The following is a 20,092-nucleotide window of genomic DNA, read 5'->3' on the forward strand; positions in this document are numbered from 1 at the left end:
TTACAAGGCAACCGGTGCGTGACTCAGCCGGTTGGTCATCGTGAATCATTAGGCTTTCTGAATTCATTGGGATAAATCACTCCATAGCACAATCACAACTCATATGAATGATTCCAAATATATATATACTCATATGATTTTTTTTCCAAGAGGTACAAGTAAAATGATTTTTTTAAATAGTGTAGATGTCTAGAGAGTAGAGAAGATCTGCTGACGTTCTATTAAGATCTTTTGTACGAAAGGATCTCAAAATATATGGTGGCACACAGAATGTATTTATAACACGAGCGCTATGTGGCCTTCCTACCCTCTCTATAGAATGGCACTACATTTATTTTCTCACTAGACAATTGTCGGTCCGTTGCAGCGGGAATACAAAAATTTAGCATGCAATCACAGTGATTTACTACATGTCATCTTATTGTTGGTGTAATTATGCACCAAAAATATATTTTAGCTGTCAATTAAATCAATGTAAATGGAACTTCACGTATCTTTTTTTTAGCATATGGAACTTTACGTATCTACTAGCATTAATTTGGGGAGATGCTTGCAAACTTGAAATTCTTATATGGGTAATATAAAAGCCCAAGGCAAGGATGTTTGGAAAATGTATCATATTTTCGTCAGCTTTGACTCTGGGCAATGGGCATGACCTCCGGCGGCTCCTCATAGACTCGTCGTAGGTGGCACAGTTGTATAAAGCGCCGTTGCCCACTCGCGTCGACACGACTGTCGCGGCTGCGGTCTCGCGGGCTTCCGCTCCTTCACCAACCACACTCCTCTCCTCCTCTTCCCCGGGAGGTCCACGCCCGCCCGCTCACAATCCCCGCCCCCGGCCTCCCCTCCGACCACCTCCCGCATCCCCCGCCATGGCCTTCTCCACCCCCAACGCCCTCTCCGCTTCCGCTTCCGGCCCCGCCTCCCCGTTCCACCTCCGCCTCCAGCCGCAGCCCTTCCTCCGCCTCCCCGCCCTCCCCTTCCACCGCTCCCTCCCGCTCCACCTCCCCTCCCTCCGCCTCACCCGGCCCCTCCTCCCTCCCCTCCCGCTCGCCTCCTCGGGCGGCGGCAGCAACATCGGGTCCGGCTCCGGCTCCGGCGGCGGTGGCGATGACGACGACCTCCCCTCCGGCGGCGGAGGAGACGAGGACGAGGGCGGCGACGACGCGTCCGTCAACAGGAGGGAGGCGCTGTTCGTGCTGGCGCAGCTGGGCCGGAAGCTCGAGAGCCTTCCCGCGGACATGGCCGCGGCCGTGGAAGGCGGGCGCCTCCCCGGCGAGATCGTGCGCCGGTTCGCCGATCTCGAGAAGTCGCCCATGTTCCGCTGGCTGCTCCAGTTCGGCGGCTTCAGGGAGCGCCTCCTCGCCGACGACCTCTTCCTCGCCAAGGTCGCCATGGAGTGCGGCGTCGGCATCTTCACCAAGGTCCGTGTGAAAATGAAGTCCTCCACTCCGTGTATTTTCCACATAGCAGCATCTCGTTTCTGTGGTTTGCGCTTCAGATCGTCAGATGTGGTTTGGTTTGCTCTGCTTTGACTGGCTTCACTGTAGAAGTTTCTGTGGCCTAGAGTTCAAAGGCCCAGCTCTGATGTGTGTGGTAGATTGTCGTATGAGTCGGGCTTTGGCTCGATGGCGATGCGTGCCCGACTCTGGCTTGTTGTCGACGTCGCTTCAGGGTTGTCGGGAGCGTTGTTTGGACGAGCGCTTCGGTGAGAAATGGGGCGGGAATATTTCTCTGCTGTGACAAGATGCCGATTCTTCACTAAATCGGATGTATTCGGTATTCCATAATCTAATTGGACAGTCTACTAAGTGCAATTTCATTCCCTCTAATACAACAAAGGCACATGTCCTTCTAAAGAAAACAAAGGCAAATGTCGCTTTGCTAGATGAAGAAAGGAATACAGAATAAAAGAAGCCTTTCTACGGTCTGAAGTATACTCTTCTGCTGGCAAAGAACAAAGGCAAGTGTTGCTGTTCTTGCCTTTCTCTGAGTAGCATTATTCGGTCACATCAGCCACAAAGCTCCAGAGCTACCAAGCTTTGTGGTGCCGTGGCACCACCAAAATGTCATAATAGATCGTACAATCTAGCATACTACAAAAAATGATTCAGCACAACGTACGAATGATGGCTTCACCATTTCTCTCTTGCTGGCCTACGGTGCACAGTAAAAAAATTAATCTCAATGTGTATACTAAAATTATGACATGATGATAGACGCTCCCTCTGTAAACTAATATAAGATCGTTTAGATCACTTAGGGAGTACATCTTATGGCAATGCTAGTTTTCTTTTCATAACTCTTTAGTAGCGCTATCGTGTGTTGGTAGCTTAGCATAGGAACCACAAAACTTGTTTGGTAGCACTAGAACTTCTCTCGTTGTGTATACTTTGTTTGACTAGTGCTTACTTTGCTTTGCTGGAGGAAGGGCGTAGCAAGCGACGAAATGCTTCGGGGAGTTGAAAATAAGCATAGATCCGGAGATTCCCAAATAGGTCAACCTTTTGAACTGCCTGCTGAATCCATGAGCAGGCAAGAGACAACCTGGCGAACTGAAACATCTTAGTAGCCAGAGAAAAAGAAAGGATAATGTTGCTCTTCAGAAAACATGTATAGTGGCCTTCGTCGATGGGACAAACGCTCCAGTGTATGCGTTACAAGGCAACTAGCATTTTGTCATGGAAGTTCGTGAAAGAATGTTCTTGTTTTTCGTTGGAAAAACCAACACCGACGTCAAGGCCAGTATGTAGTAGTTTTTCAAGTAAAACAAAGTATGCACTAGTCACCTTCCGTTGACTCTTTGTGGACATATCCTTCAAATACAATCCCAGTGGCAGCCGAATGGGAACTCTGTACCCTAGGAATATGTACTCCCTCCGATCCACAGTAAGTCCTTTTAGAGCATGGTTAATAGTACAGCCAGCTGGTGGCTATATGATATTGCCATGTCATCTATAGCCAAGGTTATAGCCGGCACGTACAATAGTTAGATGTAAAGATGTGCTACTTTATTAATGCATGGCCCACGTCTCACTCACATAGTGCCTAGGAGCACGTGTTGCAGCTGGCTCTTATTCTGTAGTAGGCTCCTCTTCTCTCCCCTCCATGTCAGCAGAAATATAACATTTTAACTCTTATAGCCCGCTTACATAAGCTTATTTTACTTGCTCTTAGCATTTTCTAGTTGAATATATACTCCCACTGCACTTTTGCTCATGTTGTTCCTATTTAGTCCCTCATTAATTTCATTGAGAACTGAGCCTAGAACTCTACTGGGAGGGAAAACAGAAAGTTATACAAACAATTGAAGGGTAGCATTAACATTTTTCTACACCCTTAATTCTTGTGAGCCTATTTTGGATTGGAGAGAGTAGTTAATGCAGGGTCTGGAGAACATTTGCTCATCTCCAGAGTTGAGAATTGAGAAATACATGCAATGCAACACATATACTTGGGTGCATTGTTGTTAGAAACATCAAGATATTTTGTCTCAAGTTGTATGCCTGAAACCTATTCTATATCTGCATTGCTTTTATTTGAGGGCAATTGCATTATTTTGTGATTCAGTTTGCAACGCATATTTAAGTTCTGTACAGCTTATTTGACATATTTCTTTTTAATGTTGCTAGACTGCGGCAGAATATGAGCGAAGGAGGGAGAACTTTGTCAAGGAGCTTGACTTTGTGATTGCCGATGTGGTATGCTTCTATTATTTTTTGGGATATCCTTTACAAATTGGCGAGACTTTGCCTTCGATTCCGTACACTCAGAATTACTACCTATGTTTAAAAAACAGATGATGTTAATAAAAGCATGCAGTCAAACTTCTCTTGATAAAAGGCACAAGGTTTTCTCAGTATTTTGTGCAAACATTTGCGAACCCTGGTAAATTGTGCAAGCGGCTTCATATTAGGGGGTGAATAAAGCAATTTACTTTTGATTTGAGATTTCGGTCATCATTTTTTTTTCCTTTCAGAAATCAGAACAAAGAATCAATACGCACTTTTGATTGACCCTGCGAAGCTGTGCTAGAGGTTGTTAATGTGTTATGATTCCCAAATGAACCTTTTTTAGATTTGTTGCCAAAATAAATAAACAGATTGATCTTCAAAATATATAACCTGCATTTTAGACCCAGTCCTAACAGCACAGACCTGCCCCCTTTCCTTCTCCACCCGCCAAGCTTTACAAAGTTCTTTTGCATTTTTTTTCCTGAAAAGAGGAGAGGTGTTCCGCCTCTCTAATTTTTTTTACCGGAAATCGCGCTGCTCTAATTTATTAGGGTTAGTGTTTAAAATATAGGGGTGGGCGAGCTTGACAACTGAGTAACCACTTGCATGCTCACTTTCATGCAGGTGATCTTGTAGTCCAAAAGTTACATTTATCTAAAAATATACTACTTGATTTGAAGCGCACAAATGATTTTTTAGAACTCTTCTGATTACTAGTCTTAAAATCTTGTTGCAATACTTTCTAGGTCATGGCAATAGTTGCAGACTTCATGCTTGTTTGGCTTCCTGCTCCAACTGTGTCTCTGCAACCAGCACTATCAATGAATGCTGGGGCTATTGCTAAATTCTTCCACAACTGCCCGGATAATGCATTCCAGGTAACGTGATCTCAACTTATTTCTCCCTTTCCTAGTGGTACAGTGAAGAATCTACTTTTCTGAAAGGGAAAGTATTTATCTTTTCCTTGAAACTTGTAAGGGAACTTATGTGACTTCTTCTGCAGGTTGCTTTGGCTGGAAGATCATACACATTTTTGCAGAGATTTGGAGCTATTATGGTAAAGATTAACTATCTGTGCTATGTTGTGACTTGTTTAGAGCGTGTTTGTCACAAACTAATAATTCGCCTTCTTTCAGAGGAACGGCGCAAAACTTTTTGCAGTAGGAACGAGTGCATCTTTGGTAAGTTTGTTATGCTGTAATTTTGATGTTTCTGACAAACAGTACTAGCATTGTGTTTTTATTCAATTGTAATTGCATTGCCTTGATGCTATGCGAGGAATCGATAGAAGCTTCTATCATCTTTTTTTTGTTTAATCTTGAAATAGCATGAGGAGAAAAAATATTTTCTTTTTCTCAAGTACTCTGTTCTCATAGGAAGAAGTAACCGTTTAGTACTCACATGAAAACATGCAAAAGTAATATTTAGAAGAGGTTTGATGAGGTTGTTATTTTTCATGTAAGCACTCGTTATGTCATGCACTGCTCAGTTGTTTAATTGAAAATCTAGAGGCCTGGTAGTGTGCAACTTAATAAATTTGATGGTAATTGTTAAGTTGATATGTCAGCACTACAACTGTATATTACGACCTTGAAGCCTCAATCAGATATGCCGGTTAATTCTTAAATAAAGAACACCTTGCAGAGTGCCACTGATCTTGTATTAGGTGAAGGGAACATTTGAAAAGCTAAGGAACATGCTGAAGTAATGATACAATTTGTTTTTGGTTCCACATAGGAACAGTTTTTTTTTTAGATAATGACATAGTAACAACTAGTCAGTGCCATTTTTACTCTTCAAATACTCCCTCCGTTCCTAAATATACGACCTTTTAGAATTTCAATACGGACTACATACGGATGACACATTTTAGAGTGTTTAGTCCGTATTGAAATCTCTAAAAGGGCTTATATTTAGAAACGAAGGGAGTACTACTCAAGTCCTTATGAAAAGCTTAAAAAGATTTGGGACCAAAAGCGGTTAGCAGTGACCATTGAATAAGTTTCTTCAGCTTGAGTTGGGTTCCAAATTCTTATAAATATCAATTGACTTTTTGTACCCAAAACAAATGCGCTACCAAGCTGCACTACATCCCTTTTCCAAAGCACAGCTTGGGGAACTTCAATATCGACGGGCTTGCTAGCTAAATGGCGCAAAATCTTTTTTCAGATTGGCACGGGTGTGACCAACGCAATTATAAAGGCAAGAAAGACTGTTAACAAGGATGATGCTGGCGAAGTTGAGGATATCCCAATTGTTTCAACAAGTATTGCCTATGGTGTATACATGGCAGTTTCTAGTAACCTCAGGTACCATGCAATATTGCAATTATTACTCTATGTGATATGTTTGATTTGCATGAAGTGATTTAATATTTCCTAAGAGGTTAAGATGAACCTTTCTAATGATTATGTTATGTTTAATTCCGCCTCCGTTCCGATTGGGACATTATGAGGGCTCCAAAAACCGTCTAGTAAATAATTATACAAAAGTAGGACACTAGGATATGGAAACCTGAAAATTTGTGCGGACAAAAATAACGAAAACTAAAGCAACTGAACTTCTTCTATAACAGGTACCAGGTTCTGGCTGGAGTGATCGAACAGCGGATGCTCGAGCCGTTGCTACACCGCCACAAACTAGCATTGAGTGCACTGTGCTTTGCGGTTCGGACGGGGAACACATTCTTGGGTTCTCTACTGTAAGTAATCTATAGTCCGCAGGATGTTAACTCTGAATCTAAACATGAAATTCCGATGTGGTCACTTACTGGCTGAACATTTTGCCTTTGCAGGTGGGTTGACTATGCCAAGTTTATAGGCATACAATAAGTTGAAGACAGACCTAGAATTGCACAAATCATTTGCAACGTCGATTCGTCGCTACGCCATACCCTTACCGTGCTTCCTATCCTGACTCATCTGCCTTCATAGGAGACACTAATGACAGAGGTCGATTGCTTTTGTTGGAAACGAAAGATGTGTGCAGAGAAATGGTAATTTGTCGAATTCCCAAGAACAAGCGCTTGGATTCTATTTGGTGGCTTGTGAGTTTTGTCCTGTTAGAACTCGATTCGTTTCAGACGATGGTTTTGCAGTCGTTTCTGTTGCGCAAGTATGTTCCTGTGCTCTGGCTTGTTCTGTTTAAAAGTTGTGCAGATAACAGAGATCATCTGGGTTCTGCATGACACGCACGTCTTGACGTGTGGTTATGAGACTTCATTCTTCCCTTGAAGCTTAGCAATTGGGAGACCTATCGTCTTAGTCCCTGGAGCTGCCTATAAGGATAGGGTATGTGTTTGTGTGTGAGGATGTTTGTATGGGTGAGCGTGCGTACTGTTGTGAGCGTCTGCATCTCTGTCGCTCGTAAGCCACTGACTGATTGCACCGTTTCATCGGCTGCGTCATGCTCTCGCCACGTTTCCAGTGACACATGCCAGGGACGCGATCTTATCCTTTCACAACCGCTTAGGTCCGGTCCGGTAACGAACCTTTCCAGCGCGGTGCTGCCTCCCTCGACCCTCCCTCATGTGTGCAGTCGCAAGCTGCTATTGCTGTGAGCTGTGAAAGCAAGCCAACATTGGTGCAAAGGGGTGAGCCTCCTATGCTGCAAAGGCCAGTCATGGGTGGCGCCTTCATTGTTGTTGCCGCGAAGCATGCTAACGCGATGACGTGCTATGAAGGGGAGCCAGTCATGGGTGGCGCCTTCATTGTTGTTGCCGCGAAGCATGCTAACGCGATGACGTGCTATGAAGGGGAGCCAGTCATGGGTGGCGCCTTCATTGTTGTTGCCGCGAAGCATGCTAACGCGATGACGTGCTATGAAGGGGAGCCACTGGTGCTGCATTGGGTGACCGCTAGTAATGCATGCGCATGGGTGGTCAGTGCTTCAAAGGGGTCATCGGTGTTGAGAGACGAGTCAACGCGCAAAAAATACGCCGTGGGTGTCGTGGTCTAGGTCTCAAGAATGGCACACTGCTATAGGCCGGCACACTCGGCGTTGTCACTGCTCATCACCTCTGAGTTGAGCTTTTGCAACAACGGTGGTGTTGCAAACAACAGACAACGAGGCGGACCGGATTGCAATATTGCGGTAGTTGGATTGCAATATGATTGATGTTGCGGCCAAGACGCAATATCAACATGATGTTGCAACGACGGCGTTTTGCAACATGATCAATGTTGCGGCAGCTACACTGCAACATGATCAATGTTGCGCTCGAACTACCGCTCGATCATATTGAAGGATTTCGTGACTGACGATCTTTGCCAAAAATCAGTCGGCCGAGGCGTAGCGCTTGCAAAAAACAAAAACAAAAAACCTTGCTACGCACGTATGGAGGCTGGGCGCACCCGAAACAATCCTTCTTGGTTTGATGGTTTGTGTACTCCCTCCGTTTTTATTTACTCTGCATATTAGAGTTGACTGAAGTCAAATTTTGTAAAGTTTGACCAAGTTTATAGAAAACAATATAGACATTTATCATAATAAATCTATACGATGTGAAAGTACATTTAATAATAAATCTAATGTTGTTGATTTGTTATTATATATCTTAATATTTTGTATATAAACTTGGTCAAAGTTTTGTAAAGCTTGACTTTGACCAAGAGAACTAAATAAAAATGGAGGGAGTATTTCTTAAAAAAAAAAGGTTTGACCGTGTGTGTACGCGTACGTTACATCTTGGAACCCAAGCCGCGCATGCCTCATACGTGCGTGGGCCAGACAACTAACCCTAGCAAACATCTCGATATTCACACGCGCCCTATATATATCCAGAATATATCCCTCGTGTGTTTTCTCTTGCGAGGGCCCGTAGATCGGAGAGAGATTACTAGAGCTAGACCCACCGTCGCACATCCATCAAGATCGGTCTCGATGGCCATGATGAGGGCGAAGTGGTTCCTAACGGGCGTGCCGGTGGGGTTCTGGTGGGGGTGGAAGAAGAGCAGCGAGTGGGAGCTGGAGGCGATGGTGGAGTCGGTGCTGCCGCGCCCGGTGGCGAGGCACGTCGTCGACCTCCTGCCCAAGGCCACCGCCGACGCGCGCCACAAGGCGCGGCTGGAGGAGTCCATCCGGGAGAACGCTCGCAAGCAGGAGGAGACCATCCGGAGGCAGGACGAGGCCCTGAGGAGGATGGAGGCCACCGCGATGAGGCAGGAGCAGACCATCGGCCTGCTGCACGCCGTCATCGCGCGCCTGCAGGAGGCCGAAGACCAGCGTCTCCTGCTGAAGCAGGGCCCGCCGACGACCACCCCGCCGCCGGCAATTTTGACTTTTTGACCTGTGGACGAAATCAATTCACAAAATGAACTGCCCGTGAAACTATTTCACAGCATTGACCCTTTTGTGTGGCGCCCGCCACGCAGGCGCCACACCCTACGGTGCAGCGCCTACCTCGCGGGCGTTGCACGCCAGTCCACCGTGGCGGTCCTTGGGCCCGCACCCAGAAGTGCAGCGCCTCCTAGCTAGGCGCCACACATGTAATGTGCAGCGCCTAGCGTTCGGGCGCTGCACTGTGACTTATCCAGCGGCTAGGCCCCCCTCCCCCACTCCCCCCACCCCACACACCCCAACCCGAGTTTTGCCCCCTCTCCCACTCTCTCCCCCTCTCAAATCCTCTCCCAAAACTTGCAAATTTGAAGAATTTGTCCGTGGATTTCGAAGTCATACCCTCCCTCAAGGTAATCTTCTCCGATCCCTTGTTTTGATCCAAGTAATGCTAGTTTAGGAAACCCTAGTTTTGTTTGGATCTAGATATTTGCATGGAGATGTGAGATCTTTGTTTGCCAATTTCCTATGATTAGGCTTTGTTAGTATGTTAGGGTTATTCTTATGGGTGTTCTTATGTTGGTGCTAGGGTTATGGTTAGGGTTATTGTTAGGGTTATGGTTAGGGTTAGGGTTATGGTTAGGGTTATGGTTAGGGTTAGGGTTGTTGTTTGATATATATGTATTAGGGTTTGTATTCCGTGTTAATCCTTAAATTAGTACTCGTGGAAGCAATGTTACGATGTGTTGTTTGAATGCTTATAGGGATGGGAAGAACATGTGTGTTTGTTCATCATGGGGACAAAGACGCCTTCTTGAAAGGCAATATTGAACCGGATCCGGATGAGGTAGATATGTTGTTTGATAGTAGTCCTAGCTATGCGGAGCTCTTGCAACAAGTGAGGAAAGATTTGAATTGGATGGACCCTAGTGATATCGTTGAGTTGGAGGGAAGGCATAATGTAGGTTTTGGAATGCACATCCGTTGGAAGACAATGAGTATCAACTCGGAGCAACGTTGGGTTGCATACAAGGAAACGGTGGCCGATTCACTTGACAAGGCTCTTGAGTTATTTGCAACGAAGAAGGTTGATTCAAATTTGCATCTGGACTTAAACCGGAAACCCTCCCCTTTGGTTGCTAGTAGCCCCCCACCCTTGAAGCGAGATGAAATTGTTGAACCTCTTTTGACCCAAGAAGTGAGGCCAACATTGAGCCCGTTTACAAACAACCAAGATGAAGCTTTGCAAGAGGACAATGATGAGTATGCAGACGATGACAATGAAGTTGATATACATGACAACAATGTGGGTGATCTTGACAAATATCATTTGCAAGAGACAATGGACCATTCCATCCCTTTTTCCTGTGCATATGCATCGGATTCGGATGACGAAGGTCCCGATGAACAAGTTGATGAGGATGGGTTCACGGTGAAGGAGGCCGAAGATTTCGAGAAGGTATTCGGTCGGGATCACAAGACACCATTGTTCAAGGATGTTAGTCTCGCGGATGAAGCCGTTGTGGATGGTGGCAAATCTATATCTCTTGGGGTTAGGCCAAGCTCTCACCGTGATTTGGGAGACGACAAGAACCGGATTGGTAAAGGGAGTAAGTTCGAAACCTTCTTGGAATTGAAGATGTGGCTCGACAACTACTCGGTTACGCATTATCGTCCACACAAGGTGGTGCATTCGGACGTCAATGTACGCTACACGGTTGCATGTGCATGTGAAGATGAAATATGTCCGTGGATTATGCGTGCAAGACCATGGAAAGGAGGTCCCGCTTGGCACGTAGTGAGTTGTGTGCCAACTCACATGTGCCGAGGCAAAAGGGTGGATGGCAAGATTGTGTCCAAAGACGACAGACAACTCACGTCTGAGTTCATCACTTACAGGCTCTCCAACTCAATATCCACACTTCCAACAATGAGCGTCCAACATGTCATTGACCTTGTGAAAGCCATATTTCATTACAAGGTGAAGTACGGCAAGGCATGGAAGGCGAAGCAAGCCGCATTTAAGATGTTGTATGGTACTTGGGAGGAAGCATACAACCGAATCCCTAGGTTGTTGTTAGCCATGGCCGCCACAAACCCGGGCATGGTTCATGTTGTCGAGCCTCATGGGCACCAAACAACGGTTTATGAAGGAAAGAAAGTCCGAGTATTTGGCCGTGCATTTTGGGCGTTCGAGCAATGCGTGAGGGCTTTCGAACACTGTAGGCCGGTCATCTCCATTGATGGCACGTTCTTGACCGGACAATACAAGGGCACCTTGTTGGTTGCGATAGCAAGTGATGCCAATAACCGGGTGTTGCCATTGGCATTTGCTTTGGTTGAGGCAGAGAACAATGACAACTGGGAGTGGTTTATGTGTCTTTTGAGGACGAAGGTGTTACCCGCTCAAAGGAAAATTTGTGTCATATCGGATCGGCATGCAGGAATTCTTAACGCAGTGGAGATTGACATTCCCGGGCATGCTCCATTGCACCATCGATGGTGCATGAGACACTTTTGTTCGAACTTCTATAGGGCATGTGGCCTTAAGGAGTTGGCCGATGATCTTCAAGATTGTTGTCTTGCTTTCTCCGAGAAGCGGTTCGCCACTTTGTTGAACAAATTGCTCGCACACAAAAAACTTGATCACGGGGGTCAATACTTTATGAATAGGCACATTCCCCACCGGAACAAGTGGGCACGTGCTTTTGATGAAGATGGCCGAAGATACGGTCAAATGACAAGCAATATGGCCGAATGCTTCAATAGGGTGCTCAAAGGTGCACGTGGATTACCTGTGACGGCAATAGTTCAATACACATTTGACAAGATGAATGCGTACTTTCTAAAGTACTCAATGGAAACTGATGCACGGATAGCGGGTGAGAACCCGCGCAAGTACAAGTACAAGTTCCCACCCAAGGTTGATGAATGGTTAGAATTTCAATCACGAAAGGCGGACTCAGAAGAAGCTATATTATATGACAACGAAGAGTGGAAGTATGAAGTGAAAGAGCCAGGAGGAACCACAAACGATGGCCGGCAACATGGAGGTCAGCCTTTCAAGGTGTCGTTAACACAATGTGATTGCTCTTGCGGGAGGCCATTGTTGCTTCATCTCCCATGCTCACATTTGTATACCGCCGGTCGCGTTAGAAATGTGGACATCAATCACCCACGCACCGTGAGGGAGTTGGAGTTCTCAATCATGACGGTCAAGAAAACATGGGCTCCCCGCTTTCACCCATACTTTGACCAATCACAATGGCCGGAGTACCATGGAGTTCAACTATGGCCGGATCCGGAGTTGAAGGTTGTTAAACGTGGTAGACGTAAAACAAAGCGTTTTAGAGGCGACATGGACGGATGGGGCCATGGTGGCCGCCGCGAAGCGGGAAACGATCAATTCCAAGAGCCTCGTGAGAGCTCCTGTTGTGGGGAATGCAAAGGTCATGGCCACAACAAAAGAAAATGTACGAAACCAAGGAAAAGGTCCAAGAAAAATGATGCAAGCACTAGCCAACAAGGAGCTACACAAGGGAGCCAACCAAGTGGTAGCCAACAAGTGCCAAGCCAACCAAGAGGTAGCCAACAAGTGCGAAGGCAACAACGTGGTAGCCAACAAGTGCCAAGGCAACCAAGTGGGAGCCAACCTAGTGGTAGCCACCAAGTGCCAAGGCAACCAAGTGGGAGCCAACCTAGTGGTAGCCACCAAGTGCCAAGGCAACCAAGTGGGAGCCAACCTAGTGGTAGCCACCAAGTGCCAAGGCAACCAAGTGGGAGCCAACCTAGTGGTAGCCACCAAGTGCCAAGGCAACCAAGTGGGAGCCAACCTAGTTGTAGCCAACAAGTGCCTAGCCAACCAAGTGGTAGCCAACAAGTGCCAAGCCAACCAAGTGTTAGTCAAAGAGGATCTAGGCAACAAAGAGGTCGGCAACTAGGACTTACAAGAGGCCGTGGTGGTGGTAGTCTAGGCCGTGGTGGTGGTCTTGGCCGTGGTGATGGTCTTGGCCTTGGTGATGGACTTGGCCGTGGTGATGGACAAGGGCAAGGTCGTTATAGAGGAATGTTTGGATACCTCAATGGACCATTTCCGTATGTTGCTCACTAACTATAATGTTTCAAATGTTCTTGTTTTCCATATGTTATTTTTTTTCATATGTTCCATTTGTTTGTATTGTCTTTACTAACCATTATGTTTCACTCATTGTAGGTATGGCGGCTTCCCAACCCAACAAACCAACAATGAAGGAGGATGGCGAAGATGAGATGGCGGGATGGTGGGAGAAGGCTGCGAAGAAGCTTAGAGAGGAGGATGCAGCCAAGCTAAAGAAGAAAAAGGAAGAGGAGCTTGAGGAGAAGAGGAAGGAAGAAGAGAGAGCGTCAAATGCGATGCGCGCTAGGGAGCAAGCATTGGTGAGGAAATGTGAGGAGGCACAGAAGAAACGTCTAAAGGATTTTGAAGAAGGAACCATAAAGCTTTGGGCAATTGCAGCTGAAAAAAAAGAGAGGAAGGAAAAGATATTCATGGAGAGGGTGGTTAAGGAGGCCCACCTCATAAGGAAAAGGGAGGAGGAAGAGGAAGAAGAGAAGAAGAAGAAGAAGGGAAAGGGGCCTTGCTCTACGCAATAGAGCTATGTCATGAACTACTATCTCTCCTCTTCGATTTGGTTGTGAACTACTATGTGTCATGAACTACTATCTCTCCTCTTCGATTTGGTTGTGATCTACTATGTGTCATGAAGTACTATGTATTATGAATTAGTATGTGTCGTGAAGTACTATGTGTCACAGTTCTTTGCTTGCTATGTGTCGTGAGCTACTATCTCTCCTCATCGGAATATGTGTGCGTGTACCAAAAATTTGCTAAGTATAGGTGCAGCGCCTAGCTGCTGGGCGTTGCACTGCACAGTGTGGCACCTAAGCGCTAGGCGTCACACTGTATAGTGCAGCGCCTAGAGCTGAGGCATTGCACACATGGACTGAGCTAAACAGAGAGCAAACTTTCTGTTTGCAAGCTACAGCCAGTACAGCGCCTAGCACGGAGGCGCCACACTATACAGTGCAACGCCTAGCTGCTGGGCGTTGCACTGTACAGTACGGCGCCTCCGTGCTAGGCGCTGCACTGGTTGTAGCTTGCAACCAGAGTGTTTGCTCTCTGGTTAGCTCAGTCCATGTGTGCAACGCCTCGGCTCTAGGCGTCACACTGTATAGTGCAGCGCCTAGAGCCGAGGCGTTGCACACATGGACTGAGCTAACCAGAGAGCAAACACTCTGGTTGCAAGCTACAGCCAGTGCAGCGCCTAGCAACGAGGCGCCACACTGTACAGTGCAACGCCAACGAGGCGCCACACTGTACAGTGCAACGCCCAGGGATGAGGAAGGGAGAGGGGGACTTGGTGCACCCAGAGGGTGATTGTCATGGTTCAGAGTTCAATGTGATTGAGCAGGGAGTTGAGGTCACCCTCGAGGATCCAGACCAGTTCAAACATGTCGAGACTGCCAATGTGAATGATCAAGATGAGGGCTTTAATGGTGAAGCTAATGAAGATCAAGTTCAACATTATGAAGACAACAAGTGCAACATAGAGGACCAAGTTCAACATTGCTAAGACATCAACTCCAAGTTCAACATAGAGCTAGTTCCTAAGACATACAAATAAAGGACTATGGCTGGTTCCTAAGAAGAGCTAGTTCCTTGAGCGCTTTTTGGCTGCTCCCCCCCTCTTGCTGGCTAACTTCTTGACCTTCCTAGGAAGAGGAACACGCTCCCGCTCCGGCTCCGGTTCCTCCACGTCATCGACATCGTCATCCAAATAGTCATCCAAAGCCGCCATCCGCGAGGTGCCGACCGTCCTTTTGCCTCTTTCGGTGAAGTCTTCAGGTGTGTACTTGTTGATTCCCTTTCTAGGCTTTAGTACGTATGCAGACCTAACCTGGTACGCCCCCAAGGTCATATCATCATCAGCAACCTATGCATCAACAAAAGATATGGAAAGACCGTGTGTGAGGATATAGTTAGCAATGCATCAACAATTGGATATATATGCTCATGCCATACCTCTTGAGTGACCACACCCACATCCTCATCCTCCAAATGATCACCATGGCTCTGGACCGAAGCGGGATCTGATGGTGTCGCCGACCTAGACCGTTCTGGTGATACATACTCGGGGTCACGACAACCAAAAAGGTTTGATAGCCGCCTTAACTTTTGGCCCTGGCGCTGCAACATGTACAAGTGAATGAGACATCGAACGTAGCAACACATGTTAAGTGCTAGTTTGAAGGAGATGTGAACCTTGATGAATGCTCGAAGTGCACCTTCTCCATCGCTTTTGCCAGCCGGGGTTGTTTCAAGAATAGTCTCGGTCTCATCAGCTGCTTTCTTGATCTGGGCACGCTATGAACAGAAATGGTATTAACGTGTTAGGCAAGCGAAGATGTGAATAGTGTGAATGAAAAGCAAAGAGGGAAAATACCACAAAGTTCATCATTGGAGCTGAAGGGATCACTGAGTTGCCTTTCCTGACTAATGCGTTGTACTGGTGTTGGGCTACCTCATCAAAAACAGTGGGTTCTTCCAAAATCTCCTCAGCATACGCCGGCTTGCATACCTCCACACGGTTACTTGCAAGAAACCATGTGAGATAGTTGTTGAACGCTACAGGGCAGTGCTCACAAAGCTGGACTCCTTTTCCAGCCCTAGCTTGCTCCACACTAAGCGCAAACTGTACGACATACTTTCTGTGATGCTTGGCCCAATCCTTAATCTTCCGCTGCCTTTTCCTATCCAACCTGCAAGTTAGAAACATAATATTAGTAGCATCGAAACCGCCGAGAAGCTGCTAAGTACTCAAGGTTAATTATATCTTACGCGTGTAGCAACTTGTCCGTGTCCTCCCACTCCGGCGGATGTGCCTGGAACAAACCAAACTGACGGCGCACTCGATGTGGGAGGTGAAGCTCAACCGCCCAGTTGCATATGAGTGGGCACCGCATACGCCAGAGATCCCTATCCCTAGTGCACATCGGATTCAGCCTGAACTCTAAAGGGTCACCAAAACTATCTCCTGTTCCATACGGCTCCCATATCACCTGCAAAATGGGATAGAATGCAAAATTGATATCGAGTTGCAATAGAAGCATCATAATCACTTATGCCATGTCAATTCACCTGCTCAGGCGTGATCGCGTCAAGCTCACTCTGGTACAACTTGTACATGACCGAGGGATCATCTGTCGTCTCATTTATCACATCCCACTTGTAAGCCCAAGTGGGTAGCCGTAGTAGGTCGCCTTTGTCGTCCCAATCATCGTACTTCACCTTCTTCGGACGTCCAACCGGCAAACGCTCCCAGCTCCATATGGAAAGTGCGAGCAAACAACCACCAATACCTCCAGATGACCTACAACAGGCTTCGTCCAACTGCACATAAAAGAGAACATGGTTCAATTAAGAGCAAGATCGCATTCATAATGTAGCAATGAAGTGAAAAAGAAACAACTTCATACCTGTCTATACAAGTAAGCCAGTGTCGCCGAACCCCAACTCCATTTGCTATCGAAGACGGTCAACGCCTTTAGCCACATCCATGGAGCATTCTTGCCTGTGCCATCAGCAAACATAGTCCTGGATATCACATACCACATGTAGACACGAGCATATATCTTGACCGTGTCCTCATCAGCTTCCGGTGGGCAAGTACCAAAGTGCTCAGTAATCCACGTGAAAGTAGCACCGGCTGCGACTCTTTCCTTCTTCTTGTTTTCTGCTGCTGGTTCCGGAGGCTCCGGAGGAACCATACCGATAAGGGCATGCATCTGCGCGCGCCACCCATCGGAGTCGGTGCTCATACATAGAGGATTCCCATCGATAGGAAGACCGGTGATCATAGCAATATCCTGAAGCGTCACTGTCATCTCCCCGGTCCGTAGATGGAAACTATGTGTCTCCGGCCGCCAATGATCAATAAGCGCGGTGAGTGCTGGAGCATTGTTGGGTGGCGTCGACCGTCTGACCATATGAATGAAAGGGAGAAGTCCTGTCTCCCTTACATACGATGTGTATCGCTCATCATAGCGCATCCACCCAAGGGTGACCCCGTGAGAACGAAGCTTCAAAGGTGCAAGCGCCTACAAACAAACAATTCATAACATTACATATGGGGCATTTGTGTTTGAAATAAATACAAAATTCATAAAACAGGCCACTTTCATTATTACCCGCTGCTCCACCGCCATAGCGTACGACCGGTGTTGTTTGTCCCAGTGATCATCGAGAAGCCAAACCATCCTAACAATTTTGAAAGAAAGCTTTCTTGTCAACACGATTATCTTTTCAATACAAATAAACTAAAGTACGCCTACTAGATGCAAAATACAAAGCATATGTATCCAAACCATTCTTGCCAATACAAATGTAATTTCAATAAACTAAACTAAGCCTACCTCATGCAAGATTCAATACAAATATCTTTTCCATATAAATAAAATGTCAACCTATGTATCCAAACTATATAAATAACATGTCAACCTATGTATCCAAACCACATTCTAGTCTAACAAGGGTTCCCCAAATCGAATACATGCAAGATTCAAACAAAAATTCCCTAAATCTAATACACACAAGATTCAAACAAGGGTTCCTCAAATCTCCGAAATAGCATACATTCTATGGATAGAAAGAAGGGGATCGGAGAAAAGTACCTTCTAGGATGGATTGGTGAAGGAATCCACGGGCCAAATCGTTAGATTTGATGATTTTTTAAGAGGGGATTGAGAGGGGGAGAGGAGGAAGCCGCCGGCCGCCCGAACGCTAGGCGCTGCATATTACATGTGTGGCGCCTAGCTAGGAGGCGCTGCACTTCTGGGTGCGGGCCCAAGGACCGCCACGGTGGACTGGCGTGCAACGCCCGCGAGCTAGGCGCTGCACCGTAGGGTGTGGCGCCTGCGTGGCGGGCGCCACACAAAAGGGTCAGTGCTGTGAAATAGTTTTACGGGCAGTTCATTTTGTGAATTGATTTCGTTCACAGGTCAAAATAGTCAAAACTGCCCCCGCCGCCGCCGCCGACGACGAAGCAGCAGTAGTGCGTGCGTCGTCATGAAGTCCTAAGCGTGCGTTCGTGAGTTGCTTCTGCTTGCGTGGTACGTCTACGTGTTGACGGTTCGATCTAGTAGTAGTTGATGATCTCAGAGAAAACCTTTTGTTTGCTCTTTAATTTTGACAGTATACTGCATGTGCCATGCTCGATTGACCGTGTGACCGTGTGATAACCGTTGGAATATGCATGATGTAGCGAGGACGCACATACACGTGCATCCACCTACGTCGGCTGGAGCGTGACTCTGTGCTTCGACTTTCGTGATGCACATGAGCACACATCTCCATGTGTGTGCTCTGTTTATATATACTACTCCCTTCGTCTCATAATGTAAAACGTTTTTTTAACATTAGTATGATAATGAACCAAAATTATAAATAAAGCTTAACTAAGATGGTCCACCCAAAAAAGATTATTTTTCAGGTTCATGTTTGCCGATAGCATCTAAACCAACTCTGCTAGAGTCATCATATTAGAAAAATCGATATAATAACCATCAATATAAGGATTCTAGCAAAAAGAAAGTTATATCAAGTTCAATCTTTTATTTTGTGGGGAAAGGAGTTCAGACTTGATTTCGAGCTCAACAATTTTGAAGTTTGTTTCAACTATAAAAAGATGGTTAAAAAATGTGAGTGTTCTTGTAATGAATTCCAAAGAAAAGGTTTCTTGAGGTTGTACAAAGATTCATTTTCTTAATAATAGTAAAAAAAAATCTTGTATGTTCCCCTCCTTCGAGATTATGAGATTTGTGTTGAGTTGAGTGTTGAATATGAATTTGATCCAAAACTGTCCATTTTTTTTAGGTTTCCGGCGGTGTGTGTTTGTCACATTATAACAGGTCTAGTCCAAGACATACACCTAACTCTCGTAAAACTGCTTTTTTTACGATCCCCGCAATGGCTTTAACTTTGAAAAGTTTTTTGGGTTGGCCCCCCAAAACAACCATCCCTACTAATATTTCGGTTGTGAGTGATTTCCTCTAGTGGCGGAGCCACCTCCCGGCGACCCCTGCCAGCCGGTCCAGAATATTACTCCTAAACACTAGTCCTAATCCGCGGTTAGAAGGATTATTTCTTTTGGCAGGTGGCAGCTCACACTGTCTGTTGGTTAGGTCCTGCCCTTGTTGTATTTATGGGTTGGCTGTGCCACTGCTTTCCTCCTAGTCACATGTGCAACAACTATCCTCCTCCCAACCGCCGCCGCCATCACTCGCGAGTTCACGCCCCAACTGATCTTGCTGGCAATGCAACCCCTCATTCGTCTCGAGCCCTCTCCCCTGACCCATTCCCGACCTACCAACGCCTCGTAGTCGGCACCCCATGCATCCTTCCCACCACTAGCCATTTGTCGTCACCGCCGCCATTGTCCTCAGTTGCCCCGCCGCATGTCGCTTCCAATTGAGTTGCGTGCTCCTGCTCCCTCCTTCAATCGACTCCTTCGCCATTCCCCGCCGTCCACCGCCTCGAGTCAACCTCTTCGCTATCCCTCACCTCAAACCGACCCCTTTGCTATCCCCCGCCTCAAATCGACCTTGGCCGCAATAATAATGTCAGTGAAGGAAGCCTGTTGGTGCCGCCTGCGAGTCATGGACCAAGTTAAGGTTCGTGAATATGTCTTCAATAGAGGCAAAGGAGTTGTCAGACTTTGGGTTCAAGCTTACATTTTGGCTACAGTGCCGACTTCAGTGACGGTGACAAGAAGCACGAGCGATGCTGGCATCTCCTCAGCCATGCTCGGCGTGTTTGCAATGACTGAGCCAACACTGGGAGGAGGTTTCTCGGTTTCCCATTGAAGGGTTACAGACATTTGTGAATATTTGAAGTGGGTAGGCAGAGAAAGGAAATGCAAGACAAAAGATGTCACCCCGGGATCTTGCGATGAAGAAATAAGCTTGGGCGAAGAATCAACAAAATTAAGGTTATAGATCAATGACAACAACAAGATAGAAGGATGGGGGGCAAAGATGTACAAAAAGCA

At 46.4% G+C, this 20,092-nt stretch overlaps 2 protein-coding genes across 2 annotated transcripts; both read left to right on the top strand.

Moving 5' to 3' along the window:
* Positions 1 to 725: 725 nt before the first annotated feature.
* Positions 726 to 6,851, top strand: LOC125516219 (protein RETICULATA-RELATED 4, chloroplastic-like). Its single transcript, XM_048681704.2, has 8 exons — positions 726 to 1,424; positions 3,633 to 3,701; positions 4,481 to 4,612; positions 4,738 to 4,791; positions 4,871 to 4,915; positions 5,904 to 6,043; positions 6,310 to 6,435; positions 6,529 to 6,851. The coding sequence occupies exons 1-8, from the start codon at positions 873 to 875 to the stop codon at positions 6,563 to 6,565; spliced, it is 1,155 nt and encodes a 384-aa protein (XP_048537661.1). The 5' UTR covers positions 726 to 872; the 3' UTR covers positions 6,566 to 6,851.
* A 2,448-nt stretch (positions 6,852 to 9,299) lies between these two features.
* On the top strand, positions 9,300 to 13,818 carry LOC125535043 (uncharacterized). The gene is made up of 2 exons (XM_087524149.1): positions 9,300 to 9,421; positions 13,222 to 13,818. Exon 2 carries the CDS (start codon positions 13,224 to 13,226, stop codon positions 13,638 to 13,640), a length of 417 nt encoding a protein of 138 aa, XP_087380275.1. The 5' UTR covers positions 9,300 to 9,421; positions 13,222 to 13,223; the 3' UTR covers positions 13,641 to 13,818.
* The last annotated feature ends 6,274 nt before the right edge of the window (positions 13,819 to 20,092 follow it).

This window comes from Triticum urartu, chromosome 1A (assembly GCF_056163025.1).
Source record: "Triticum urartu cultivar PI428250 chromosome 1A, HENAU_Tu73, whole genome shotgun sequence".
Classification (NCBI taxonomy): Eukaryota; Viridiplantae; Streptophyta; class Magnoliopsida; order Poales; family Poaceae; genus Triticum; species Triticum urartu.

Bases quoted from the DNA above. Each gene is read 5' to 3' on its own strand.
- LOC125516219 (XM_048681704.2), top strand. From the start codon at position 873: ATGGCCTTCTCCACCCCCAACGCCCTCTCCGCTTCCGCTTCCGGCCCC. The intron at 4,613-4,737 runs GTAACGTGATCT...CTTCTTCTGCAG, and splicing joins GCCCGGATAATGCATTCCAG to GTTGCTTTGGCTGGAAGATC. The intron at 6,436-6,528 runs GTAAGTAATCTA...TTGCCTTTGCAG, and splicing joins ACATTCTTGGGTTCTCTACT to GTGGGTTGACTATGCCAAGT.
- LOC125535043 (XM_087524149.1), top strand. From the start codon at position 13,224: ATGGCGGCTTCCCAACCCAACAAACCAACAATGAAGGAGGATGGCGAA.